This window comes from Equus caballus, chromosome X, assembly GCF_041296265.1.
Source record: "Equus caballus isolate H_3958 breed thoroughbred chromosome X, TB-T2T, whole genome shotgun sequence".
NCBI lineage: Eukaryota > Metazoa > Chordata > Mammalia > Perissodactyla > Equidae > Equus > Equus caballus.
The window spans coordinates 27,020,807-27,033,774 of record NC_091715.1 but is presented as its reverse complement, the minus strand read 5'-3'; the positions used below and the strand labels follow the sequence as shown (position 1 = coordinate 27,033,774).

Sequence of the window (12,968 nt, the reverse complement as noted above, 5' to 3'; positions counted from 1 at the left end):
CTTTGGTCTGTTTCGCACAAAAGCTCTCTGCTGTGCTGGATGACACTGCTTGAATCACTGCAATTCTGATGATGCGAAGTGAAAAATGACTAGTTGGCATTTTCACCAATTTAAAGACCTAAATTTTCATTTTCTGACCAGACTCTGCCTTAGCGAAAGTAATCTTTAAGGACTATTTAGGCATTTCAGTCTGAAAAGTTTTATGTTCTTGCCATAAAAATGTGTGTGTGTGCAAATTTGCATATACAAAGTGAGATTTTAGGTACTAGTATTGGATAATTAAAAGTTGTCTTTCCATGGCAATAAATTAATTTTCTGTGTCACGAGTCCCTTTTTTGGGGTACATGCACTGTTTAAATGATACTCACTGTATGGATTTGGTGGATTTGCTGCTTGCTTGTTTTACTACTCAAGAGAGCAATTAGGTATATATAGAGTTTTTTCAACCTATCAAATTTTACTTGGATGTGATTGTAAAGGCAGTGAAAGCTGCGTCATGCAACCTATGAAAACTCTGACTAGTGGGTTTCTATCCAGTCTCCTTTGTAAAGTTTGCACAACTCTAGCTCTGCATTCATACTGAATATCACTGGGGCTCTTTAACTTATTTGAAGGCTTTTATGACTTCTGAAAAGCAGATATTTTAAATTTTTTAACTGTCATCCTATATGGCCACTCTCCATTTGTGCTCTTTATTTGTAGTATTAGTTTTGCATTTTGAGTGTACAAGTCAGCCCCTTTGGTTCATACACATAACAGCATATATGTTTGGAGAGAACCTCAGGAAATATGTAACCACTCATTTAAAATGTTTGACCAATAGCGAGGTCCCGCTGAGAATAATACTTAGAAGAATTGAGTTGAGTTTTAGGCTACTTAAATTTGCTATACTCTGCAACCTAGGGCTGTATTCCTGACTCCAACAGGTCTTCTAAGAAATCATGCTGTAATCTGACAGTAGATAGGCAAATGAGAAAATGATGGACACAACCATATTATAAAAGGTAGGTTTTAGGTGCATGGATCTGAAGACAGACCAACTGCTCAGTTCAAATCAGAGTGGTGCTATTTAATAACTATGACCTTGAACAAGTTTCTTAGCTTCTTTCTGCCCCTCTGTCTTTATTTTTCAAATGAGTAATGATGGCACTGACTTTTTAGGTTTGTGGGAAAGATTTATATTGGTTAAAAGGTATACAGCATGTAGTGGTATTGTATGATATTTTACAATTACTATCATCACTACCTAGGGGAAAAGACACCAATGTCTAGAGATAGATAAGTATCTCTAGTTACTGACATCAGTAATTTGAGATGGGAGAACCACCAGCAAATCAGAACTTGGAGATGTATGCAGTCTGTATGCCACAGCTAGTTTTTGTTTGATGTTTGTTTGTTTTTATTTGCCAAGTTTTCTTAATTCCTGTTGGAAAACCTTTTGGGGTCACTTCCATTAGTGTTTGCAGGATTGCTTACTTATCTCAGGGGAAAGTCCCCATTAGCAGTGCAGTGCAGTGGTTGTGTCAGGAAAATCTATTAAATGGAGTCCTGAGAGTTCGTCTCTATAATTGCATAAATGTATGTTTCTCAGGGGCAGTGTTGTATAAGTAAATGGATATAAATCATAGAGTGCTAACACTAGATGGGAACTGAAAAGCTGCGTGGTCCAGCCCCCTTATTTTATAGATGAGAACACTGAGGCTCAGAAAATGGAGCGACTCATCCAAGGTCAAGGTAGTTGTTGCCTGGGATGAGGAAAATATCCAAACGTCTGCATAAATCCTAGGTAATTTCCACTGAAATTTAACGTCTAAATTAGTGTCTAAAAGAGTCCATTTAAAATAGCAACATTGTCTTCCACCCCAACATCTTTACGCTATTCAGAAAAACCTAGAAATCATGCTGGAAACCCATCCCTTCTTCCCTCAATCTCTGATTAAGACAAAAGCTGAAATCACACACTCTGCCATACAAAAGCAATCTAAAATATTGAGACTCACATGTGTAATATTACAAGTAAATCACCTACTTACCATGTATACTGCCAACATGTTTGCTGGGCAAACCTACTTAAAATTCATAGACATTAAACAACATTTCAGGACACCATCCCAAGACCTAATTAATGAAGTGAACTGACCTCTGACTGAAGAATGTATCCATGATGCTTTCAGTACAGAGCAATAGCTCTTAACTATTGATAGCAGACACGTGAAATACAAGGCTCTCATTCTTCCCTTTCAAAAGTCGAACAGAACCACTGTCCCTTAAAGCTGATAGGCACGGGAAGAAGCTGGGAGGCCAAAGGTTCCCATTCATACAAAGTATGTGCTTCTCTAATGGCTATTTTCTTCCAACTCGGACTAGATATTTTATGTGGGAAGGAGGCTGCATGTGATTTCATGAGTAAGCGAGAGAAACACAATGAGGGATGATACTGTCCCTTTAGTTGTCAGCCTCCCAAATGGGAAACAAACAGCAGAAGGATAAATGTAGCAGAAAGCAGAGGTGAGAAAGGGAACAGTTAGATATGGGAAACATCAAAGAACAAGAAATAGCAACAAACCGATGCCAGAAGCCAGCAAGAAAAGGGGAAATGTTATGAGTACCAGTAAAAATGCTGAAGAACAGCTATAAAGAGGGAGAAAATGCTCACAAAGGAGACCTTGAAATGACAATAATCCATTCCAGGATGAAAAAAAAGGAAAGCTTAGTACATTTCTCCAAGGCAGAAAAGTACATTTTTTTCTTAGAAAAAGTAAGTAAAACGAAGATAAAATGGATTGGAGAATGGAGGGGAAAAGAATAAAAGTAGATGTATACCGAAAGAGGTAGCCAAGGCTATGAGTAATGCCCCATCATTTAAGCTGGTGAGTTGTGCTGATATATAGCATGTTCCTGGGAACTAGCCTGCAATGCTGGGAATTAGGGATAGGAGAATGCTGTTGTTGAGAGAACATCAATTAACTAATTCCAAATGAAAGTTTGGCTGCCAATAAATAGCTGAGTGATCAGACCAAGTCACCTCTATCTGATGTTTCTCCCTGTCAAATAGGTAATGGTAAGATTTATTCTATTTAGCTCTTTAGGGGACTTTAATAAAGAGATACTGGATTAATGCAAATATAAATGGAGGCAAAATAGCATAAATGTTTAAGAATATAGGTGGTTAAAAGGGCAGACTCAAAGCCAAATTTTCTGGGGTTGAAATCTAACTCCTTTTCATCTTATCTCTGTAGCCTTGGGCAGGTCAATTAACCTCTTGTCCTCAGTTTCTTCAGTTGTAAAATAGTTAATAATAACACCTACCTCCTAGGGTTACTGTGAGGAGTAAGTAAGCTAATAAATGAAAATGACTTAGAATAGTACCTATAACGTATTAAGGACAATCTTAACGATTTTCATTGTGTTGATGCTTTGGAAATAAACCTTCTATACGAATGTAACATACTGCATTCATTAACGGTACTATATAGGAATTAGAATTATTGATGTTGATAAAAAGTCCTATCTGACATCATTATCTTCTGTTCTGTCATTCATTTTCTCTTCTTCCTCATGGCTACACCTTTTCAGTTCTCTGTCTCTCTTAGTTCATTGCAAAAGAAAGTCATTTCTCATTTGCTGAATATATATTATTCAGCAAGCAATTATTGAGCACTTACTGTATGCAGGCACTGCCAGAAATATAAAGAGGTTTAAGGCACAATTTTTCCCCTGAAAGACATAAATCCAGCAAAAAAAGCAATTCATAAAAAATAATAAGAAATGCTATGATTACATTTATAAGCAAGGTTATTTCACCTGGACTTACCTGGATGCTAAGGGCAGACATACCAAAAATATTAAAATAATAATTGAGTTTCGATGCTACTATACTACCTCAAACTTTGTTATCTCACATCTCACTTGTTAGTTTGTCTTTTGCTAGTGAAATTTGGGGCTGGAATCTCACTTTTCCTCACTCCTCCCCTACTGCTAAAGAAAACAACTTTAGGGACCGTCCCCGTTGCCGAGTGGTTAACTGCGCGCTCCGCTTCAGCGGTCCAGGGTTTCGCCGGTTCGGATCCTCGCCGTGGACATGGCCCCGCTCATCAGGCCATGCTGAGGCGGCATCCCAAATGCCACAACTAGAAGGACCCACAGCTAAAATATACAACTATGTACTGGGGGGGATCTGGGGAGTAAAAGGAAAAATAAAATCTTAAATAAAAGGAAACAGCTTTATTTTATACTTAGACACTTCTGATGACGTTGTCGCAGAATCTCATTCTATCAGACTAACAGTTCTCATACTAAGTTAAAGTGGTCGGAAAACGTAGCACACTTATACGTATCTTTTATTTCCCTTGCTGCTAGCCTGTTTTATTCTGATAGTCTTGAGAGAGAACTGAAAAATAGCGTTAACCTTATTTCTTAGGAACTTCAAGAAAGGAGGAAGCAATCTCCCAGCATAGTCAATTCCTATAAATGATGAGGCTCAGAATTATAATAAAGATATTTCTACAGGGACATGTGTTTTCCTTAAGTGGTACAATTTTAATATGTGAGCACTTGGAAATTCTTATTCTTAATGAAATACAACAGTTGCAGAACCATGTCTACTATTTCACAGGCAGCATTCTGCTTCTGATGCCAGTAGTTCTTGTTTTTAGCCCCCAAGCATGGTTCCCTTACTTATGTGTGCATTTTACCAGCGTAATCTTCAGTAAACATTTTGCATATTTTGAGGAACCAGAATTGTTTTTGTTTTTTACAATAGAAAGTAATGCATGCTCACTGTCCAAAGTAGAATACAGAAAAACACACTGAAAGTAATAGTTGCCCATAATTTTATGATTCAGGAATAAACAGTGTTAACTGTTTGCTACATACATTCCTTTTGAGAACTATATAATGATAACTAACATTTATTGAGCATTTTATATGCACCAGGCAGTTTCAATGACTTTATGTGTTAAATATTACCCATTTATGCCTCACAACAATTTTATGATATAACTACTACTATTATGCCATTTTTAAAACGAGGAAATCGGTGCAATAACAAGGTTGCAATAACTTGTTCATGATCACCGTGCCAGTATGAAATGGAGCCAAGATTCTAACCAGACAGTCAGGCTCAGAGCCCAGGTTCTAAAATACTAAGAAATAATGCCTTTTTAGTATTATAACATACATACAATTTTGTAAGATGCTTTATTTAATATACCATATATTTTTCCAACATCTTTAAACATTCTGTAAGAATATGACTTTCTTATGGGCTGCCTATAAATCTGTCAATTGGACATACCAGAATTATTTTAATTTCTATTTGATGGATATTTAGTTTGCTTCCAATTTTTCACTATGGAAATAATCTAGCATACTTGACAAAAATTCTGGGCAGGTGTACAAGTTTTTAGTGACTTTACTATTTAAATAAGCAGGTCTTGGACATCAGTGGTGTACATATCAATATGAAACATGCAGTAAATATTTGCCATGCTATAACTATGTTCCAAGAAAAGTGCTAGCAGGCAATAGGGAGTAGAAAGCTGTGAAGCCAGTCTTTTTATTCCTAAATATCGTCTAACCTAATAGAGAGTGATCCCTGTGAAACAGTGCATTTCACTAGAAGCCAGATTGGTGTGTTGAGGAATGAATGGCAGGCGATGAAATTTTGACAATGGTTGGAAACTATCCTATCAAGGGTTATAGTTATAGTAACCAGGTTAGGTGATGTGAGGAGACTCATGTTTTAAGAAGACACATATGACAGCATTATAGACATGCGGGGATTTGTAAAGACCTACTTAACTGGATTTGTTTTACCATTTCTAGGGATTGCATGATGTTAAATATCATATATTACATTATCCTTGTCTAGGTGATGTAATTTATGGGTATGCCATTAACCGAATGCTGACTATAAGTAGAAGAATCAGTTCTGTTGCCTAACAGTCGTGGATATAAATTAATGTGTTTAACACGTAGTTTTTCCCAGGAGTTGGAAGTATTGAAGTTTTGGATGTTCTAGGAAATTTCCAAATAATCTCAGTTCCAAGTGGTAAGCAGACCATTCTCTGAGACTGGATCTTCTGCAGTATGTTTGTGGTCTTTTTTATGTTACTCCAAGACCTTGGCATGCCTCTGGGGTTTACTGACTAGCATTTAATTGAAAGCTGACTGAGTTATATATATACCTCCTATAGTTGATGGGTTTTGTTGCCAGAAATATCGTTTTGCTTATCAGTGGGGAAGGTTTTTGCTTCTACTGCTGGATTTAAAGTTGTCCCTCAAGATGCTATTACTCAGTTCATTGAAAAAGCTTAAAGCTAAGGGAGGATAGATCTGAGCTGTTTGATGAAGGAGGCTGGGTGAAATAACACCTCTCAAGTTGGCTCAAGTTCTTCCAGATGTTCACATTTATATCAAAACTTAACACTTGGAGATATTCCATGTGATGAGATTTCTGTAGAAAAATTCTTTATATACAATTCCAATTCTAGAATGATTTTTTGGTCATTAGATGTGAAAATTAACACTGATCATCCACAAAATCAACCAGCTAGATTTTCATCCCATTTGACCTCTAAAGGCAAATACTTCTGTGACATTGAGTGTATCATTATCTACTTTTTTGTTCAAACTTTCTGTAACTCCATGGGAAAGACATGGAATCAAAGGAAAAGAACACTATTAAAAACCAAAGGAGTCATGAAGAATTGTGCTCAAAATCAAAGGTAAACATAGACATATACTCACCACTCTGATGTGATTATAGAAACTGTAAAGATGCTGGCTGAAGAGATGCAAAGGACTTGGCTTTCCATGAACTTAATGACTGAAACTAAAGTTCCTCCCTAGGAGATAGGCTGAAATCATAGCACAGTTTGAATAAAAGTATACCTTTCCAAGGTTACTGCAGAACAATTATGGCTGGGATCCTTCACTCTTGTAGAGAAAGCTCTATAACCTCTTATTTTAAACTGACTTCCATTGAGCAATAATGCCTCCCAGCTTGCACTTTCAGGCCTGTATTGGGTAATGTGTTTACAGGCTGGTCTCATTTTTCTTTTTGTAATAGGAGATGGGTAGCTTACTGCTACTTGGAAGCGACTTCAGGGAACACGATTTTCAAGGTGGTAGTTTAAAAAATGTGATTATTGGGAATAACAACTCCAGAGACAAAGATTTAATGGGATTACTTCCAATTTATTCAGTACATCACCAGGTTATTGAAGTTCTAGTTTTAGATCTGTGCATTCAGAGTCCACATTGTTCCCTGATGTATTGTATATTTAGGTTCTTACTACCATATGTAGGTTTTAAGTTTGCCTCAAACTCTCCGTAGGAGCTTAACCTATCAGAACAATTATCGCAGCCGGATCTTTGGCAGCTCTACTCCTTGCTTACTTACCACTACTCTTTCTTTCAAATCAAGATATGGAAAACATACACTACTAAAAGGAAGAAAACCCATCTCCAACACCATTATTGTGTTTTCCAGTTCAGAAGCTTATTTTGTATGCATCATTTGATTTAATTTCCTCCAAAGCCTTGGGAAAGGTGAGATTTTATCATCTTATTATTGTTGTTGATAAATAGCAGCTACTATTTATTTAGCACTGACTCTACATCAGGAGCTGTGCTAAACACCTTGTAGTTGATCCAAACAATACTCTTAGGAAGCTGGAATTAATATTATGCCCATTTTACAGATGATGAAATCATGGCTTAAATGACATGCCCAGTTTACACAACTAGTGTGTAGCAGAATTGTATTGCCATGCTGTTTTGTAGATGGACACTAGTGATGCCAACAGTTTAAATAGGCTGCCCCAGGTTTAGTTCCTAATGCCTTCCAACTGCAACCCCAATGCTTATATGGTACTCTGAGAAGTAGACGAAGGAGCAACCCCACCCTGGCCCACAGGAGGACCAATTTTTTAAGAAAGCACACTTTTTTCCAGTTTGTGCTTTATGCCAGTGTCGCAAGGATGGGTGAGTGGAGTGTGGGTATGGACTTGAACCCCTCCTCATCCCCCTTGATCAAGCACCTTTGTGCAAAGCACAATACCCAGAGCCATAAGCAGTAGCCCTGGCTGTCCTCATCGAAACTAAAAACTGGGCATTCCAAAATAATGTTAAGGGAAATATCCAAAAGAATTTTCTATGAGTATGTGCTCTTAGAAGCTGTAGGAAGTAAAATATGTACTCCACTAATTACGTTTCTAATATGCTCACATTTTCCCTTCGCTGCCAACAAAAATGTTTAACAAGATATAATCTGACAACACTCATGCTAATACTCCCTGAAGCCAAAATGTGTCACTAGTCAAAATGACCCTCATCTTCACAAGCCCTTGAAGAGGAGTTGAGGATCATTTATAAAGTGGATTTAACCACAGGGTGATACATTGTGCTACAGTTATGCTAGTGAGCTTGGGGATTATTTTTTGTTTTTATTTTAATTTACCACTGTATCCCTTTTCAAAATCAATTACTTTTAATTACATAGCTACCCTGGGCATAAAGCAAATGTCCTATAACTTCGATATGCTTTCCACTAAAGTACTGACAAAGTAATAGATTTAATGTGCACCTAACTATAATAAGAAATAAAAAATAGCATGAGTGTGTAATGAGGACACTGGTAATCACAAAAGAGTTTTACAAAAATGTCTGTGACTGGGGATGTTCTGGTTTGAGAGGCTCAGGAATTTTTAGCTTGGAAGATGTCAAACCGGGAAATTTTCATGAGAACACACAGCTGATTGATTTGAAGGAGCACGGTCTAGGGAGTAGTTCTCAAACTTACATATCAATCACCTGGGGAACTCTGTAAACGTGCAAAGGCCCAAGCCATATCCCTGCTTTAAGGAACTTAGGCCTCTGTGTTCTGTAGTAACTCTTCAGTTGATTCTGATGCACACCTAATTTGAAAACAATTGGTCTGTAGGCACAGATTCTCACACTTGGCTACACAGTAGAATCACTGGAGTCTCCCACCTAGAAATTCTGATTTTATTGATATTAAGTGCAGTTTGGGCATTGGGAGGTTTAGAACCTCTTCAGGTGATTCTAATATTAGCAAACTTTGAGAACCATTAGTCTAAGGCCTTGCTACCCATTGTGTGGTCCAAAGACCAGCAGCTGCGGCCGCAGCCACAACATCTGAGAGTGTGTTGGAACTACAGAATCTCAGGTCTCACCTAGAATTATTGAATCGGAATCCACCGTTTACCAAGTTACCCAGGTGATTTGCATGCATATTAATCTTTGAGACATACGGGGCTAGGGAGTCAGAGCTGAATTTTTAGCCATTTCTAATTAGCTAGGTGATTCTGAGAAACCTCTCTAAGCTAGTTTCCTCACCTGTAAAATGGGCTTAATGATAACCACGTCAGTCTTGCAGGCTTGCTGGAGAGATTCTTGAATTGCAATACCGGAAACCCTTAGCTTAATTCCTGGATCAGTGAAGATACTCAGAAAACATTAAGTCCCTCTTAACGGACAGAGTTGTTGTGAACTTTTTCAGCACCAGTGGACAGAGGGCAAATGAAGCAAAACATTGTCAGTGACGGCCATCACAGGCATTCCCATATTTGTCGTATTAGTGAAGGTTCTTTGTAGATGTGAATTCAAGGTGGTTTTCGTTAATTCAAAAGAATAAATGCTTCTCAGATGCAAGCGTTTTCTTCTAAAAGGATACATCATCAGAAAGCAGTTCTTAGCTGCAATGTCCTTGAAGTTACCTTGTTCACCCTGCATTGTGCGATTGTGATCAACTTAATCATACAATGCCACCTATTCATACTGCTATCTTGTTTTCCCTTTTAGATCTTAATTCGTTATTTCCCTCCTCCCTGGCCAAGAGCTTATTTCTTTATAGAAACTCATATTTAGGGCTCCTTTTATTCTCTCGAAGTCATTACTGTAATTATTTTTTTTCTTAATTTCTCTAACTTTTGCCCCACAAAATATTTTCTCATTATTCCGGTTCTGCTCCCTGAATTAAGACATGGAACTGACTTGTTCAGAAAGTTTACATCTGATTGAGAGGGCATGACAATACTTTCTTTGCAGTATAATCATTTTCACATTAAGAGGAAAGTAGAAATGTCTAATGGGATACCACAGAAGAAATACCCTCAACTAATCTTTCTAAGCAGGACGACAATGAGTAATGATTACAGTTAATGAAGTTAGGCAACCTCCATTTCCATTCACTTAGCAGCACTGCTAATTATATACTCATTCTACAAGGTTTCTTTAGTTGTGTAATTTTGGATGCAGTGCTCTTTGTAGGCAAGGGGATGCCATACGTTAATGAGCTTTTTCCCACCAACACCTCCTGTTCTCTCCAAATGAAATTTCCACGTCTGAAAATTAAGAGTAGGGAAAAGAGAAAGGGAAAAAAAAGCAGTCACCTTTTTTTTACCCCAGCACAGCACATGTTTATAATTGCAGAATATTTTATGGTAAAGAAAACAGAAGCATTTAATTTCTTTTGGAGCCTTGGGAAAGTGTGGCTTATTTAAAAATGAAATAAGTACAGAACTTGTCTTTTTAAAATATAAATGGCAATGACAATGTCACTTTGTATTATATGTTCTTGTTCACTTTAAATAAACATGTATTGTGCACTTACTGTTTGCCTGGCCCTGAGTCTACTAAGTGAAAAAGACGTAAGCCCTAACTCTGCTTCCAAGTTTCTTTACATGGTCTTCAATCGTTTTAATAACTTACTCTTTAAAGAAAGCTGAGAGAACTGTAGCTCTACTTGGGTATATTGTTAATGAAGCACTTGAAAAAAATTAGTTTATGTGCTTTGATCAGATGGGGATTGACATACTTAAGAGTTTTATTTTTAATCTGAAAATCCACTTCAGTCTTATGCTCTGGGTAAACAGTCATTACACAAGGCTGGTACAATTCTGCACTTTCAAGAAGCAGGCGTCAATGTTGAACTTCAAATATAATCTCAAGTAAGTTATTCATATTATTCCTTTCATTTAAAGAAAATCAGAGTTTACATGGATGGATTTTTGCTTCAATCTTCCATAATCTCCATTTGCTTTAAGAATTAACTTGTGCATTGCGGCTTGTATTTAGTTTAAGATTGTTTCAGATTTTAGAATTGATTTTTAAAGATATATCTGGAGGAAGATATTTGGATGTCAAGCACTTTTACTTTTATATTTTCACAGGAAGTTCAAATGTGTTTTGAGCAGCACTGGACGTTTTAGAGGGGTTATTTTGCTCAGGGCATCATACAGGCGCACAACTTTACAGGTCCACTTTCTTCTTTATGCGTCCTCCTTTCTGCTTGTCTTTCATAACATCAGTTTGCATAAATGAGTGCACTGTCGAGTTCACATGAAGACTAGACAAAAATACAGGTGTCCTCATAATAATCAGCTCCTTTAATTCTCCTCTCTGGTTTATGCTTCAGTCTCAGAGAAATCCTATATAAAGCAGGCGGCACAGTTATTACTAGAGGAACTGAGGTTACTGCTTAGAAGGGAACGTAATCAGGTAGATTGAGCCTGTGAGGGAAGAAACCATTGCTGTGAGAGGGGAGTGTTTGCAAAACGCTCTCTGTGAATCTGTGAAGAACACCTCACTTTTCACGGCAACCGGAGTGGAAGAAACAGGTGCAAAAAGATTGTGCGTTTGTCTGCTTTTGTGAAGCTAGTCAGAGATTATGTACCTGCTTTATCTGTGCTTGGCTATGACTCTACCTCCAGGTTTATCAGACCCCATAGAATGTGTAAGAGAAAAGTACCAACAGGGAAATCAGCAAAAAGCTTTCCTATGAAGGTGTAGCAAGCCACCGCAGAATTTGAAATGTCTGAGGTCTCATCTGGTGAGTAAAAGCTGCAGATAAATGCAACAGCCATTCAGAAGGATGATAAATGCCACAAGCATTCGGAATCAGGCTTCCCCAAAGGTGACTCCTTTGGTCAATTTGCAATCTCTGGGACGAATTTGGCTCACTCCTATTCCATATGCTCTCTCTAAAAGTTAAGATGGGGCTTTTGTTACGAGGAAGGGAGGGAAGGGGTTTGACATCAATGAGCTATAGGATGATGCAAATCACTGAAATGAGATGGAACTCAGATTCTACTTTTCGGGTTATGGCTTTTATGAACTTTGTCTTCAGGAACCGAAAATTATTTCTGGCATGAAGAAACAAGAAAAGCAATTAACAACCCAGACCTTAAACAGTAAACAATAATATTTCTACTTCAAATTAAATTTCTAAGGTCCTAGACTAAATCCATAAACTTATTAGAAATCTAATGTGAACAATTTTTGTCTTAACAGAAATACCTATGTGATATACGTATAGTTTCAAGGATTTTTTAATAAAAGAGAAGGAAAATAATAAGAATTGTTGTGAATAGTAATTTAGACATGATCAGACATGCACAACTTATTAGGAAGCAAACTAGGCCACTGGTTATAAACAATAATTCCAAGCTGCCTAATTACCTGAAATATTTAAGAATGATTTTAAAGAGTAAACATTTATTGTTAAATGCTAGCTTTTAAATAAAGTAAAAAGGTGTAGTGATTAATCATGTTATTTTTTTTTTAATTATAGGATGTCCTAAAATTCTAAATTAGCAAAGATTTATTGCCGGTGTATACAAACTGTATATTGAAAGAACATTAATTCATAAATTATGGATTTTTATTCAAATTCAAATCTTCTGACTTCGACAATTTTTCTATCATTAGGAAGGAAGATGGCTAGTTTTTTGGGGGAGGGCAGAGCTAAAGAAGTTGAGATTAAATAAACCTTTTTGAAATTATGTATATATATGTATTAGGAAAAATGACACCCAAAGTTAAAATTATGTTTGGATCACAAGCTGTCCCATAACTTGATTGTAAGAAAGGCTATCCACTTTTGCAAGTCTTATCTCTTATTTGCTCTGAACTAAATGGTTGCCATTTCCCTCATATATTAC

General features: G+C 37.0%; 1 protein-coding gene across 8 annotated transcripts in view; it reads left to right on the top strand.

Moving 5' to 3' along the window:
- Positions 1-12,968, top strand: part of DMD (dystrophin) — a 2,262,230-nt gene that overhangs the window by 423,189 nt on the left and 1,826,073 nt on the right. Inside the window, exon 1 of one of the 8 annotated variants that reach the window (XM_070257259.1) lies at positions 11,644-11,857. The exons of 6 other annotated variants lie outside the window; for them this stretch is intronic. In XM_070257259.1, the coding sequence (XP_070113360.1) occupies positions 11,839-11,857 (19 nt within the window). In that variant the 5' untranslated portion in view covers positions 11,644-11,838. Of the gene's footprint in view, positions 1-11,643; positions 11,858-12,968 lie in introns of those variants that run through there. One more of the 8 variants, XM_070257255.1, reaches the window with a different exon arrangement.